Source organism: Balaenoptera musculus, chromosome 2, assembly GCF_009873245.2.
Source record: "Balaenoptera musculus isolate JJ_BM4_2016_0621 chromosome 2, mBalMus1.pri.v3, whole genome shotgun sequence".
Taxonomy (NCBI): Eukaryota; Metazoa; Chordata; class Mammalia; order Artiodactyla; family Balaenopteridae; genus Balaenoptera; species Balaenoptera musculus.
The window spans coordinates 112,923,907-112,940,851 of NC_045786.1; the positions used below are offsets into that span (position 1 = coordinate 112,923,907).

At 33.8% G+C, this 16,945-nt stretch overlaps 1 protein-coding gene across 1 annotated transcript in view; it reads right to left on the reverse strand.

Annotated features, from left to right (window-relative positions):
* The window catches only part of RALGAPA1 (Ral GTPase activating protein catalytic subunit alpha 1), a 224,228-nt gene that overhangs the window by 90,091 nt on the left and 117,192 nt on the right, over positions 1–16,945 (reverse strand). The window contains 8 exon segments of the mRNA XM_036842171.1: positions 2,519–2,629; positions 4,000–4,108; positions 6,503–6,561; positions 9,098–9,223; positions 13,111–13,239; positions 15,334–15,489; positions 16,245–16,343; positions 16,566–16,759. Coding sequence (XP_036698066.1) covers positions 2,519–2,629; positions 4,000–4,108; positions 6,503–6,561; positions 9,098–9,223; positions 13,111–13,239; positions 15,334–15,489; positions 16,245–16,343; positions 16,566–16,759 — 983 coding nt within the window.

Sequence of the window (16,945 nt, forward strand, 5' to 3'; positions counted from 1 at the left end):
GGTGTGCTGAATTGGGCGATTGGGATTGACATGTATACACTGATGTGTATAAAACTGATGCCTAATAAGAACCTGCAGTATAAAAAAACAAACAAAACAACTAATACTAAACTTTCATTGTGTTATTTGTATGGAAATATGTTAACATAAATGTTTCAGACAAAAAAAAAAAAAAAAGGCTTTACACACTAATAGAATCTAGTATATTAGATTAATACTTAATACTAGTAATAGCATTGGGCTTCTATTCCTAACTATGTAAGTAGGTAACCATTAGTGAAATGCTCTACTATTTTAGAATTTCATCTCTTCATTCAATTAGAGGTAAAGTATAACCATTTATCCATAGGCACTGGCCACTATAATGTACAGTGAAGCAATCTGCAAAAACTCTAAGAATTACTTAGATAAGTATTAATAATATACAAACTGATGAAGAAAATAAGGGAAAGGATTTGGAGGCCTTCAAATGAACAAAAAAAATATGCTTACTTAAAGAACACCTTAACTTTCAATAGAATAATCAATCTTAAAGGGTAAAATTTTCGAGTTTTAAAATTTCAAATGTTTTAATACTAATAGACATATATATGAACATTCACATTTACATCCAGTTATCATGTCCTGCATGATAATGATGGTAGCTGCTGCCAACATTTATTAAAATTTATGTCCCATCACTTTTATGGCAAAAAGTGCTCAGCGTGTTACATATATTTTCTCATTTAGTCTTCAGAGCAACTCTGTGAGGTAGGTATTTTTACCCCAAATGTAAAGATAAAGAAAGCCAGAATTTAGAGGACTGAGTAATTTGTTGATAGTTACAAAGTTAGTAAATGGCAGAGTCAGGGGTTAGTTAAACCAGGTCTAACCTTCAAACCCAACCTCTTAACCATAATACTATATTCAACTCAACAGATTATTTACCTAAGGGATTCTACATGCAAGTCATCCTAGGCATAAAAAATAATTTTAAAAAATGCCATTGTCTTAAAGAAGCTCAGAATTTTTTTAAAAAAATATTTATTATTTGGTTGCATCGGGTCTTAGTTGCGGCACGCAGGCTCCTTAGTTGCGGCTCACAGGCTCCTTAGTTGTGGCATGCAAACTCTTAGTTGCGGCACGCATGTGGGATCTCGTTCCCTGACCAGGGATCAAACCTGGGCCCCCTGCATTGGGAGCATGGAATCTTATCCACTGCACCACCAGGGAAGTCCCAAGAAGCTTAGAATTTTTTTTTTTTTTTTTTTTTTTTTTTGCCGCTGCAAAAAGCTTTATTGTTTCCATTTGGAGCTTAGAATTTTTACACAAATATATTTAGTGCTAAAGTAGGGCCTGGCGACATGGTTGAGTGGGAAAAGTCTAGACTTGAAATTTTACAGACTTGGGTTTGAACCCTGTTTCTACCCTGTTAGCTTATGACTTTATATAGTTGCTATCTCCTCAGTTCTCTCATCTTAAATAAAGGGAGGAGAGGAGGCAGGGATAACAGTCCACCTCAAATGACTTTTTACGAATTAAATGAGGTAACATATGAAAAGGTGACTAGTATAGTGACTGATACATGGTAGTATATAGCAATATTAATTACTATCTTTCCTAAAAATGTTATAAAAATATGAAGATAAGAAAGATAAATTCTGGTTGGAGAGAACAAGTAAGGATTCTTATTTTTTGAGGAGATGGTATTTAAACCAATCACTGAAAGATGCGGGGGGGGGGCAGGTAGAGAAAAGTAAAACATCTTAGGTAAGAAGAAGAGAGTGAGGGGTATGTTTAGGGGATAATAGCTGACTCAGGTGCCTAGACTACAGGGTATTTCATAAAAGGAATCGGTACATGATTCTGAAAAGATGGGTTGGGTCCTCATCTGGAGGCCTCGAATTAATTCCCAGCTAAAGAGTTTGGGTCTTACTTTATAGACAAAGGAAAACCACTCAGAGATTTTGTTTGTTTGTTTGTTCTTCAGGAAAGTGACATAAGAGTCATGTCAGTGTGAATGATGACTTGGAGGGGATGACCTCAGAAGCCAGGAAACCAGTTTAGAAGGTTATTATAGTATCTCAAGAAAGAAATAATTAAGGGCTGAAAAATGTCATGTATTGTAGGAAGCATAGAACACACAGAATTAAAAAAATAAAAAATAAAAATAAACCACTTCATAAATGACTGGCTGAAGAGGAAAGGAAAGGAATGAATCAAAATAATCTCCTGATTTTGGTAACTGGAGGGATGGTATGTTTTCTAACCTAAGACAGGGAATGAAGCCTAATATACATTATAAAGACAACAGCAATGATAAATTTACATGTAGCATTTAAAACCAACCACATAATCTCTTAACATAATATAGAAAGGGACTGTCATGAACTTTGATATCTCAAAAAAGTACCCTGAGTGGCCATTATTTAGCTATACAAAATTTAAAGAAAACTATTAAATAATTTTATATCTCAAGGTATCCAAATCTAAGGATCTTTAACAAGTCATAATAAGAAATAAATGAGAAATTACTTACTTGAATAATTTTCAAGGGAGAATCAGGCTGGTAAATCTGAAGTCTAGGTACATAATGAACCAGCATGTGAAGCATGTTACAAGCTACATGGGCTACTGTTTTATTTGTAAACTGTAATAATAAGAAGAAAAAAACAAAAACAAAAAAGCACTGTTATAAAAAATTTCTTCCTGATATTATTCATCTCTGCATTAGCTGCTAAAAAATTTTAAATTGTATACATGCTTATTTTTGTCATTCTATATTTGTGTTTATTAAAATATTATTAGGAAGATAAATATACACCTGCAAAATGAAAAAATCATAACACATTCCAAAGATATAATTAATTTTATTTTTTCTTTGTAACGTTTGACTGTCCTCATTAAAGTTTTACTCCATTTTCTCTTACCTAGATTTCTGGAATGGCCTCTAAACTGCTAATCTTGTTATCCCATCTTTCCCCATTGCAATCTACTTACTATACTCAATACTTCCATATTATCTTCTGAAGAACTGTTCTGATGCTGACGTTCTCTATGCTTAAAAATCTTAGGTGACTCCCCAGTGGTATAAAGTCAAACTTTTTATGCTTATCTCTCTATGACCAAATCTCACCCACTCTTCAAGCCCTGACCACATACTTCCTCTTTCCAAAGTCTTCTCTGATACCTAAGTCAAAGTGACCTCTGCTTTCTCTGAACTCAATCAGCAGTTTATATGCACCACTCATTTAGTTCTCTCAGCTTTTTATATTTTATGACACTTATTTTCATCTTTTTCAGCCATCATATTATTAATCTCTTCAATCTAGTATTTATATTTCTTTTTCATTCTGGTATTCCTCACTCTGCCTAGCAAAGCACCTCAAACATAGTATATACTCAGAAATATCCGTCAAATAAGTAATATTTGTACTTTGTGTGTTTAGAGTTCTATACAGATATTATAATACAAGTCTTAGGACAAAAAATAATATCACTCATCTTTTTACAAATAAAAAATATCCATTTATTCATTCAGACTCTCCAAATAATCAGGTTATTATTTCTGAGCAAATCTTATTCTGGTCACAAAGAGGGCATTTAACTTGAATGATAAAGCCAAAAATTGAATAGCTCAAGAATTCAGGAAGTAATAAAGATCGAAGGGTAGGTTACAAAAATACTGATTAAGAAATGATGAAAAGCCCTACAAATGTTGTTAAATGACTGGTTTCCTTTTTTAGAAGTCATCCATATGTATCTTAAAGACAAAGCCAAATACATAAAATTTGAGATAAAATAGGTCATCACCAAGATATCCTAAAATCAAGAGTAGAACTATTCTTAAGGAAAAAGTCGGAATCAAAGAAATAATGTAATAATAAATTAATGAAAATATCTATTAAATGTTTTATTCTGTAAGGGCACAATATATAATTAACATTTAGAGAAAAATAATCATGCATTCTATACTATCTTAATATAGTCCACTAAATATTTATTTATTTATTTACTTACCTTTAAGGAAACACAAATTACATTCAGAGCTTCCTTAATTTGAGGATGATGAGACTCATGGACTAGTTCTTCACAAATCCAAATACCTAAACTGCAAAGTGCTACACATCTGCAGAAAAGGCAACCAATAATGATATAAATAAAAGTGGATGAGCGTTTAAATGAAATGACACCACCACCACAACCAAAACACCCACAACCAACCAACCCAGAGTGAACATGCACTGTTTAGGTGAATTAATCAATTTGTTACTCTGCTAATTAATCAATTTATTACTGTTAATTAATAAATTTGTTACTTAGGAAGATAAAGTGGAGGAAAGCACATCCCCCAAACTCTAAGCCTTATTTTTTTTAACTTAATTTAATTTTTATTTTATATTGGAGTATAGTTGATTTACAATATTGTGTTTCAGGGTATACAACAAAGTGATTCAGTTATACATATACATACATCCATTCTTTTTCAGATTCTTTTCCCATATAGGTTATTACAGAATATTGAGTAGAGTTCCCTGTTCTAAGCCTTATTTTCAACTATAATTTATTACCAAGATCATAGGTGGGGATAACACACAGGATCTTTCTAACAAACCCATACTGATAAATTGATATTGTCATAAAGCTTCCCAAACAAATATGCAACACGCTTTCAAAAAGGAAAGAGTGGGGACTTCCCTGGTGGCACAGTGGTTAAGAATCCGCCTGCCAATGCAGGGGACACAGGTTTGAGTCCTGGTTCGGGAAGATCCCACATGCCGTGGAGCAACTAAGCCCGTGTGCCACAACTACTGAACCCGCGTGCCACAACTACTGAAGCCCGAGCACCTAGAGCCCATGCTCTGCAACAAGAGAAGCCACCACAATAAGAAGCCCATGCACCACAACCAAGAGTAGCCCCTGTTCGCCACAACTAGAAAAAGCCTGCGGGCAGCAACGAAGACCCGACGCAGACAAAAATAAACAAATTTTTTTTTTTTTTTAAAAAAAGGAAAGTGTAATGTTATTGACTGATAGCAGCAGTCAGTAAGATATTATTTTCATATCTTTTACATTTAACATAGCTAGATACAAATTCTTTTTAAAACAAATTGGGACCACAAATAAAATTTATACACTTTATAAAGGAATTCCAACAGAAACAGAACTTGGAGAATCTTTGTTCTGTTTCCTAATGTCTTGTGAAACTTCAGTTCCCTACTTCAACTGAGTTTCAGCTTGAAGAAAGTAATCTGATGATCAGAATCAGTAAAAATTCTATTAGTGTGTTCATGTATAAGCTTCTGATGAAGCATACAATGTTTCTGAGTATTAAAAAAAAGTCAGCTCCTTCTAGTTTCCTGATATATCTTGCATGTCCTGATACTGATATTCTTAAATTAAATTCAGTAGAATGCTAAATTTCAGAACAATTCAATGCAGAAATATTTTTCTTCCTGAACATAATGGATCAGAAGTTAAGTCCCTTCTTTCAGTCTATCAGTGTTAATGCTACTAATTTACTATCAAAACTATAGAAAGTCTTCTATGTGAGGTCTACAGCTTCCTTTCTTCTCTACTGTTGTCCACCCATCAATCTTATGTAACATTTATAGATCTAAATAACCAAGTGACAGGTTTAGCAGTGGAAGGAGCTGTAATCCTAAAATAACAATAAACTGTGAAGTGAAGCAAAGTTCTCCATAGATGCAGCTAACTAAAGCCACAGTAAAAGGCACAGACTGGGAGGACAAATGCTTAAGTTTTTGTTTTTTGGTTTTTGCTTTATAAAGGTTAAGATCAGTTTTTGTGTGTGCGTGTGTGTGTACAGTTTCCTACATTCTTCAAGATGTCAAAATAATCTAGATTATTCCCAGTATGGCTCAACTTTCTGCTACTAGTCAGATTCTGGGGTATAAGCTTCTAAGCTTATATGTTAGGCAACATGCTGATTTAAATCAACCTTTTTGATAAAAGTTTAGTAACACAGACAAAATGCCACAGTTTTCACTTCTTAATGAGGTATTTAAAAACAAAAACATTTTAAAATCTTATTATTTACATTCTATTTTTAAAAAATATCCTGATTAAATATTTATAAATATTAATATATACTATTTTCTTAGATATATTACTTTCTACAATAAAAATATTTTAATTCAATTTAACAAACATTCATTGGGTAACTAGTACCATATTTCAAGGTACTACATAAGAGACAGTGACAAATATAATCTGAAGGGAAAGCAAAACCTACTTAAATACAATTAAAAGAAATCATTTTGGACACAGAAGGTGAAGATACTGAAGGAGGTGACTAGGATTTTATTTTTTTACTGAAGGGAAGGTTCATATTTAAATAATGAAAAAAAGTATTTAATCATCCAAATAATTTAAATTTGTGACTTAGAATAGCTTTTGAGTATCTGAAACAATCTGGACTGCTAAATAATTCAGTTAACTTCTAAAATAAAAACTACAAACACAGAATAGCCATGTCAAGTCTTAAGAATATCTGACTTACCGTGCAGGACCAGAGGGCTCATCTCTTGCCGAGCTTAATACAGTTTTGATTATAAGTTCCTAAAATGAAGGAGAAATAGTAGCAATGACTAAGATTTTTCATTCATTTATTTAACAAATATTTATTAAATAGCCACCACGGACCCAGGCACTGTGTCAGGCGCTAGGGATACAATAGCAAAATAAAACAGACATTTTTCGTTCTCATGTACATACTTTTAGTATATTCCAATGTTATTCATAAAATTAGATAAATAAATAAAACAATGGTATGGTCTGAATGTTTGTGCCCCCCCCCCAAATTCGTACGTTGCAATCCTAACCCCTGAAGATGATGGTACTAGGAGGTACTTAGGCCATGAGAGTGGGGCCTTTATGAATGGGATGAATGCTCTTATAAATAAGAGAGACTCCCACAGAGTTCCCTAAGCACCTTCTACTCTGTGAGGACACAGCAAGAAGGCACCGGCTATGAACCAGGAAGAGGGCCTTCACCAGAATGTGATTATGCTAGAGCCTTGATTTTGGACTTAGCCTCCAGAACTGTGAGAAATAAATTTCTGTCACTTATAAGCTACCCAGTCTGTAGTATTTTGTTATAGCAGACAAATGATTTTTGAAATTTATCACCAAATGTATATGTTCAAAAACTTTTTTCCTGATTAGAAGAGTGATAAAATGCTCACTATAAAGATAATTAAAGCAGATTTAATAGCTCAAAGGTATGAACAAAACTTTTCACGACTTTGAGAATTATTATTTAAAAGAAAGCTTCCTCTTCTTATGTGTGAGTTTTGGGATAAGTGCTAGTTAATAGTTAATATGGTTTTTAAAAATCATTCAATTATTCACTCATTAAGGATTTATCAGCTATATAGATTGTAAGCTCCTTAGAGGAGTAACATTCTACTTATCTTTGTGAATTTAGCACCTAGCCCAATGGCTAGCAATTAATAGGTACTTGGAAGCTACCTATTGTTTAAGCCCAAGAGCTTTCTATGTAATAGTTTTATTTTGGTTTTTTTAAAAAATCACTTCAGCCATTACTGCCTATACAATGGCCAGCAAAGGACAAGGCCGCTCTGATCATACAAATCACATACAGTAGGCTAGGCTAAGCCCAAAGAAACTCAAAACGGCCTAAGCAAATTGAAACTCTTACCTATCTTTGACCTTCAGGATCTTCTGAAAATAGAAGAAACCAAAGCCATTACATCCCTGAAGACCAAAGGTCAATTTGTATAGTTTTAATTAAATATCATTATAAATTTGCATCGGCCCCTACAATTTTATGTTTAAGTGAAGTTCACTTGTTTAACAAATGTTTTCGGAGTATATTCTACATGCCAAGCAATGTGTTAAGCTCTGAGGATATAGCAGTAACTAAGACCTTGTGGTACTTATTTGTCTAAAGTATAAATCAGACACTGAAAAATAATTACAAGTGTGATTAAATGCTGCACAGAGAAATACAGGTGGTATGGGAAGTATATGCAAAACTACTGACAAAAATTTGATTTAAAACATTTCTTTCAGAGAAAGCACAAGTTTAAAAAAAAATCATCAGCATGACTTCTGAGGAGACAGAACGCCCCTCTCTCGTCCCTTCTTTATTCTCTTTTCCCTTCTAATTCTAGGGCCAATTCAGGTCAAACAGAGACCATCTGGCAATTACTATAACAAGCACAACTTCTTAGGACTGTTAAACCTGTGGGAATTTATAATACATGGGCATTCAGTTAGAGACAGGTCTTGACTTAGTGACGGAATTATTCACTACCAGGCACATTGCTGGGTCCAGAGCACTAAGTGCCTTTATCCTAACTAGGAGACCTGATCACACCACTCCCCTCTACCTTGGTCTAAGAATTACTGAGTCCAGAGGACTAAGGATGCTGATCATGTCACACCTTCACCTTCAAACAGAGGCTGACCTCTACAGAGGCACAAAACAACTTTTCACCAATTTTTTTTACTCGAAATTTTTAAAAAGGCTTGTAAACAACAATTAGGGTATGTCTACTCCTAATTAGACACTATCTTTTTTTTTTTTTTTTTTAAAGATTTACTATCTGGGTAAGCAATTGTATAGACAGTTCAATTTTGCACCATCTCTTACTCAAGCCTGTTAATGCTTCAGGTACATGGGATCTCCACCCCAATTCCACAGTTTCCTATAGCAGAATAGAATATTCCATTACATTGTTTGATTCATCACCTTGGAAAACTGGGAGAAGGAGACAGTCAAATATGCAGGTCGAGTGCTATCTCAATCTTAGAAGCCTTACATTAGCAGCATAGTATATGGCTCATGGGATTTCAATAAATGTTCAGTGAGTGAATGAATGAATCCTAAGATAATGACATGTGAGTGGGTTCAATAATGAGAAAATGTTTCCAAAGTAATAGTTATAAAAAAAAAAGGTTATGTTCCTAATGGACATTCCAGCCTTTGTGTCTGAGGGGTACAGCTGGCTAAAGTTCTTCAACAATTGCGTGGATTTCGAGAGGAAAATGAAGAACACAAATTTTACTTAATATACTGCTATGATTATAAAGTCATTTAAACGCTAAAAATTAGCACCTAATTTCTTACCTTAACATCTGTAAATTGAGACACAGCAATATCAGGAATGTTGGGATGGAGAGCAGGCAGTTCACAATATAAGTTGGGAAAGCAAACCAAAGATCCAAGAAGAACTTGTGCTTCCACTCTTGGTGCCTATGTATTGGATTTTAAAAATCTTTAATTATCAGAAAAATTACTGTATTACCTAACCAGATTACACAGCGAAGTCAGAGTACAAGACAAAATTCAAAAAGGAAAGGGGAACACAAAAAGATTAGGTTTTCATCTATACTTTCCACATAAACTACTGTTATTCTCAATAAATGCAATGAACAAATAGTAGAGCTTTCTTTAAGAGCAGCTAATAAGCAGAAATGTGGGTACAGCTAATGAGTATGTAGACAGGAATACAGTTTTAGCTAACAGCATAAAATTACCCTAATTTTGAGGAAAAATATAAATACTTTCATTCTAAAGGCAGCTCACACATCGTAACATATTGTTCTAATGAGCAGAAGACTCATGGTCTCTAGATTATATCCGTTACTATCTAAGGATGAATAAAGTAACTAAGGATGAAAATGGTCACTATATCTTCAAGACACCGGCATTAGTCTAGATATGTTTTATGATCTTATGCACATGATAAAAACACTACCTATACTACTTACTAAAAACAAAATTAGAAATTATGCTTGGACTGCAGATGAAGGTAACTTTTCATCTTTTTTCCTTAGCTGTATTAAGCCATTTCTGAAGTATCAGCACTGAACATTTCTTTTTTCCTCTGCCTTCTTGCATGCCCACCTAACATCAACAGCCACCTACTGATAAATTCCTTTGTTTACTAAAATATCTAAAAATTGATTTATATGTTTAATAACACCTAACAAGAATGCTAAAACCAATCTATTAGAAATATAAAACTTCTTCTATTTCCATAAAACAAGAACCTATCTCCAAAGGATTTCCTTGTTAATAAATGTTATAACAGAGGTGATGGAGTAGTATTCTATTATGATTTTCAACAAAACAACTCATTTCCATATTAAAAAAATAATCTAGATTTACAGATACAAGGCCAGCAGCATAATGGGGTGGGGTAAGCTCACACCCACCATCCCGATTTAAAATCAATTTTACTATAAAAATGAAACTGAAAAAAAAAACCCCAATATTTAATGATAGAGATTAGCTAAGGGTTTTTCTTTAAAGTTGGATAAAAAAACTGGGAATATTCATTCAGGTATGTGGGGCATAATGGGAGGCAAAACTGGAATGGAACTGTAATTAAGAAAGGCAAAACCTAATCAAATTACTTTGAAATCTGCCTGGGGGCGGGGGGATTAACAAAAGGAAGATGATATGTGTGGGATCTAAAATGAAACTCCAAAGAGCAAGATTTAGACTGTGTATCTCCAACACCGTCCAGCGGAAAAGACTGCCCAAAACCTTACAGTGGAGATGTGTCAGGTTTACTTCTTGTAATGATTTGGCTTCCTAGGCAGGCTTTCTCAATAGGTGTTCCTCATAAGAACCACAGAGAACAGAAAACAACTGTTTTTTAAATTTTCCCAAGGATGTTACATAAGTAGTATCCTTCTAGATAGGAGGAAGGTTTAGTCACATAAAATGGATGCCTAAGGACATCAGGACTGTAGGAAATGTGCCGACTACTCATCTGGAGTAATCAGCTAACTGAAAAGTTATAGTTTTCATAGTAAATGCATAAAAAAATGGCATTGGTTTATGCATCAGGCTCCTCTGAGTTCTATCAGCTTTTGCCAGTATCCAAGAGATTGATAATCTGTGTACTCTGATAATACTACAATAGCCTTGTAACTTGTTTAGCGTATTTAGTTTGTCTTCCATTTAATCTATCTCCAGTTTAATACACTTATTTAACATTAGCAAAGCACAGATTTAATCATCTCTCTCCCTACTTTAAAAAATTCAACTGTTTATCTAATATAAAATATAGCATTATAATCTGATCCCCGGCATTAATAGACCCTCCAAGATAGAGTCTAAAGCAGTGCTTCTCAATCTTTACTGTCCATACCGATTATTTGGGATATAGTTAAAATGTATATTCTGTTTCAGTAGGTCTGGGATGAGGTCTGAGATTCTGCATGCCAAATGTTTCTGGTGTGCAGACCACATTTTGGGTAGCTGGGATCTAAAGTACCTTTCTGTTCTTTGTGTCCACTACTCTCTAGTTAGACTAACTAGCTTGTAAACAAAATGAATTATTTGTCATTCCTAGGACACAGCTTACTCATGCCTGTTTCCCTATGCCTGGAATACCTTCCCCCTTCTCCATTTTCACTCTTAAGAATACTACTAATCTTTCACGGACCTACTCAAATATCTTTTCCATGGAACCTCCTGATATCCCTTAAAAAAAAAGATCTCTCCTCTGTCTTAATTACCAAATAATTTTATTTTGTTTAACAAACACTTAAACTGCACATACAATGTGTCATATAATGTTCCAACCATGTTACAAATATTAACTCAAATCCCCATAAAATAACCAGATGAGGAAGGTTACCTCCATTTTATAGATGAAGAAACTTAGACACAGAGAAATCAAGTAACTTGCACAAGATCTCACAGCTAATTAAGTGGCAGAGCTGGGATTTGAACCCATGCTTTTAACCACTATGCTAAGCTCCTCCTACTGGTACCTCTTTGTTGTCCTACATTCTATAGTTGTTAATATATTTTTCTATCTTCCCAGCAGCAGACTATATGTTCCCTGAGTACAATGTGTATCTCATTTATTCTATATCCTTCTATATTCCACCCAAAGGAACACTTTGTACACAAGGGGAAACAAAAGTTTAATAACCACAAAAGGGCTTAGCACCATGTTGAACACATACTAAGTGCTGAATATATATTTACAGATTCAATTAATAAATACCTATAACCATGATGCTGTGCCAGGCCCTGAAGATACCAAGATAAGTAAGACATGATCACTGTTCTCCAGGAACTAGGGAAACAGGGTTAATAACTAGCTATAAATATGGGTTGTTCTCTTATTTGCACATTTCCTCTAGGTGACTGTATCCAGTTTCATGGCTTTCAATAGCATCTGTAAGCTAATGTCTCCCAGCTTTCCATTTTTGGTCCAGACATCTCCTTTGAGGTCCTGACTTGTACATACAGTGGCCCTTCTGACATCTCATGGGTGTCTAACAGGCAGCTTCCTATGCCCCAAACAGAACTCCTTTTCATTCACTGTTGGTCTTTTGCAGCTTATAAATGAAATAACATATGTTAAACTGCTTTGCAAGTTATAAAGCACTAGTCAAGTATGACTGATTTTTCTTTCCCAAATACTTTTAGTTTTTCTCAGTAGACGTTCAATTATTTCTCATTTATACTTTGTTCCAGGGTGATCTTTCTAAAATACCAATGTGATCATGTCACTCTGCTTAAAATCTTTCAACGGCCACTCATTCTTTCCTTAGGATGAAATCTAACCTCTTGAGTACTAGAAACAGAGTTACTGCCTTCCTCCTTAGTTCACTTCTGCCACTTATATCTGAACATGTTCCAGTTATACTAAGTTACCTGGCATTGTCTCACAGCTCCAAACTGTATGAAAAATCCTCACATGCTGTTTTAGAGTTTACTCCTACAGCATATTTCTGGGTTACCTCACCTATATTTCTTTCTTCTCTTTTGCTATATAGCTCATTGCCCATTTTCAAAATTTTCTTCCCTCCCTGTTTGTTTCTTTAGATTTCCTCAATTTTAAATTGTTTTGCTTATCAGATTTAACCCATTTTTGTAGCTCCTGGGTCAATTTATCAAATAATTTTAGTACTTTCTTACACTTCAGAATTGTTTACTTTTTTTTTTTTTTTAAAGTGGGAGAGACAATCAATTCTAATTAAATTACGTATCTTCCTGAACATCAGTTTGTTATATTTTATCAACAATGGCTCTTCCTTTGTTGCTCTGTTAGCTGAATCTTGGTTAACCACAGTTTGTTATATTGTGAAGGACAGGAAATAAAAACTTACATTGAGAAAAGCTGAAGAAGCCACTCTACCAGCTGCTACAATAAAATCCATAATAAGCATTGTGGCACCAGGCAAACCAAGTGAAAAAAATTGAGGTGAGCAGTGCTTGATGATTGTATTGACAATATCCTTAGGAATAAAGAAAAGAGGAGAAGAAAAATATCACAAATGTAATCTTGGGTATCAGCTAATCAATATCCTTAAAAATAGACAATGTATGAAATAATGAAACAGGTAATAACTATAACTGGTTGGCTAACTGGAAAGACTAATTTTAATTCTTCCAAAGAATCCATGCTTAGTACTATATTTTGTCACGGGAAAGTAAACTGAAAACACTTTTTTTTTTTAACTGACATCAATACAGCATTATTTTTTCACCCTAGAGAGCCAGTTAGAAGGGGCTCTGCTTCGGAGGGTTAAAAATAAGGCCCATGTCATCCGTTAGACTCACCTGGAGGGACTGTTAAACCACAGACTGGTGGGTTCTACCATCAGATTACTAACTGAGTAAGTCTGGGATGGGGTCAAGAATTTACATTTCTGACAAGTTCCTGTATGATGCTAATGCTATTTATTAGCATCATTTTATTTTAGCAACAATTTTATTTCATCTGAAAGCAGCATTCTACTTTATTATTGGTTTGCAGAATAATAAGGTCCCCACTGAAGTTTCTATTCTCTTTTCATCAACACCTTCCCACCATCCCCCCCTTCCCAAGGCAACCTGGAAAGCAACAGCAAACTTTGCTGTGTTGGACCTTCCTTCACAAGGAAGGATGCTCCAAATGGTCCCCTTGCCACGTGGAACTGAAGAAGCTGAGGATAAGCCCGGGCAAAAATGTGGTCCACTGACTGCTGAGTCAAAATACATTACAGCTTAGGACACAGACACCAGAAGCAAATATTTTGAAATAAATCTGAAAGCAAAGGTTAAAAATGTTGACAACAACATACACACTTAGCTTTCTTCTCATTTCTGTTTCTTGCTTTAAAGGTTTTCTTATTCTCTGCCCGAATATTTGTTGACTTGGGAACTGATGAAAGGACAGAGATGAAAAAAAAACTTTTGTCTGTGACCTTACTCTTTGGCTTATGTTCATTAAAATGATAAAACCGGAAAAAAAAAATAAATAAGGCCCATGTGTTGTAAAACTTAATTGCAGAGTAGTTCCTTCTGCCACCTATTTGCTTCCATGTGATAACTCTGATGTCTGAAGTTGCATGACCTGTTATGTGGCAACTGGAGAAATTCTCTTTTTTAGAAAAATTGAAGTCCTTTGATGATAGACATCTAGCCTCAGAAATCCAGACGTAGGCATTTTTAAGGGAATATTCTCAACTTGGTTATTCATTCATTTTGCCCTTTGGAATTTACCATGAGGATGCAGTATAGCAGGCTGTATTACTCAATCCAATTTAAATGAAAGCTCTTTATCCAGTAATTAAGAATATCACTTTATTTGAGACATGTTTATAAGGTAGAAAACTATAATTATTTCAAATTAACACAAGAAGTTTTTTCACTTTTCAGAAAGATACATTATTATCATCTTTTAATATTAATTTAATGCTCCTGAAATGAACTGCAAGTGAAATTTAACTACGTTATGATTACAAACATTTACATTACTTTGACCAGCAACTTCCTATACTTTTCAGTTTTATGGCCAGGATCAAGACCCGTGAAGTCATGTTCTAGAGACATATTTATGACTATCTAATGTAATGACTATATTGATGCAAATCAATATACTTGTCACTATGGTAATACAATTTATAAAAATAAGAAAATGTGATGTGCTGACTCTTAGAGTAGGAAAAAACCTCTGACTGCTGCATGACTAGCTGAGCAAATACATAAGTCCCAAGTGCCAGTTATCAAGTAACAATTACAAAATACCTAAGAATAAGTACATTAGGACATTAAAGGAAGATGTTGTCAGCGTAAGCAAAGGATGTTTTAATCTCTTCAAAAAGTGAACAGTTCGTATAACATTAGAAGAAAGATGCACTTAATAATCAAGTCAATCTCCCAACTACAATAGCTTGTTTTGAAACTATGTTTCAGAATAAATGAGGTTATAAATGGAATAAATCTGTAAATAAATTACAATATAAGGGAATGTTTTTAATTCTACACCTTGAAAGTCAAGAGTTAAACAGAATAAAGAATCAAAGATAAACTTATAAAGCGACTTGTTAGAAAGTACATATATTTACCTGATCAATATGAAGTAATCCACAGTGCATTATATTGTAGAAGTGTGTTAGGAAATCTCTATTTGGAGAAACATCTTGTCTTCTTTTCATTGTATTACAAATAAGTTTATAGGCGTGTAATTTACCTTGTTTATATTTATCAGTTAACATGGTTGCCTACAATTGAAAGATGTTGTTTTTAATACTCAAAACCAAATAGTGTTTGTTAAATACTGAAACAATTGAATATAGCAAGCAATATATTTGTTTTCATTTATTTCTATGTTGGCCCATTTTCTTTAATGAACTAAATATCAGGATTACTGAAATTATTTTTATCATTAAAATGATACAGTGTAGGTGTGAATAACTTATACACTGTTTCACTTAGGAAAATGCACCAAACACATCAAATAATACTTAAAAGAATTAGTTCTTTAGAAGTACATAGCATATTCTATAACACAAAACTGAGGTTTACATTTCATTTAAATACAATAAAAACATAATTTACTACATTCATTTTTGTTTTAGCAATAAAAATGATGCAACCTAAATAATAATTTTGCTAGGCCCACTCTCCTCTCTATATAACCCCTAATGGCTAGTTAAAAATTAAGTGCTCTACAGGGAACTATATTCAATATCCTGTGATAAACCATAACGGAAAACAACATGAAAAAGTATGTATATATATATGTATAACTGAAGCGCTTTGCTTGCTGTAGAGTAGAAATTAACACAACATTGTAAATCAACTATACTTCAGTAAATTTTAACAAAAGCTAAAAAACACAAAAACACACAAAAAACAAAACTAAGTGCTCTAGAAGACTACACAATAGTCTTCTCTCTCTCTGCTGTTTGAGACTGACCACATACTTATTTACTAAATGAAACTTTTTAATTAATATTTTATATATTAAGCTTACCTTGAAAAGCCAAGGTGTAAGAATTCTCAGTGGAGGAATTAAAACCGGTGGAGAAGGCGAGGTCAGGTTATCAGTTGAAATACCAAGGTTATCTCTAATCTGTAATTTTCAAATAAAATGCAACAAACTTATGAAAAGTGTTCTCTTTCCCAGTTTGTTTTACCTTAAACTTGAGATCTAGTTCCTACCACTAACTATATATTTAAACATGGTTAAGGCATCAGTTCGTAGTGCGGGGGTGGATGTTATCTAAGGCTTTTTCCCTACTTCTTAATACTTTATTTTTCTTTCCTTCTCCCTTTTCATCTTTTTCTTTTTTACCTTAGCTAGATTCTGCCAAAGTTCACAGAGGTAATCAAAAACTTGAGCATGTATTTCAGGATCCATAATAGCGTTGACATCTCCCAAAATACCCAGCATTCTTCGCCACATTACAGTAGCAACATCAGCATGCCATCCTGTGAGAGTTCCCCCTGCCATCACACTACAGCATTCAGATGGAAATTCACTGATTTCTATAGAAAAAAATAATTCACTGGTGTCAGTAATTTTTCTAGAGAATTGATCACAAAAACACATAGGAGTCAAATTAATAATCTTAAATATCTACAAAAGTGAATAAAAGAAATGTTAAGATGCATCAGTGTTATTTTTTCCTGGTAAGGTCAAAACCTCGCTAGTTCATAATTCCTTATTTTGAC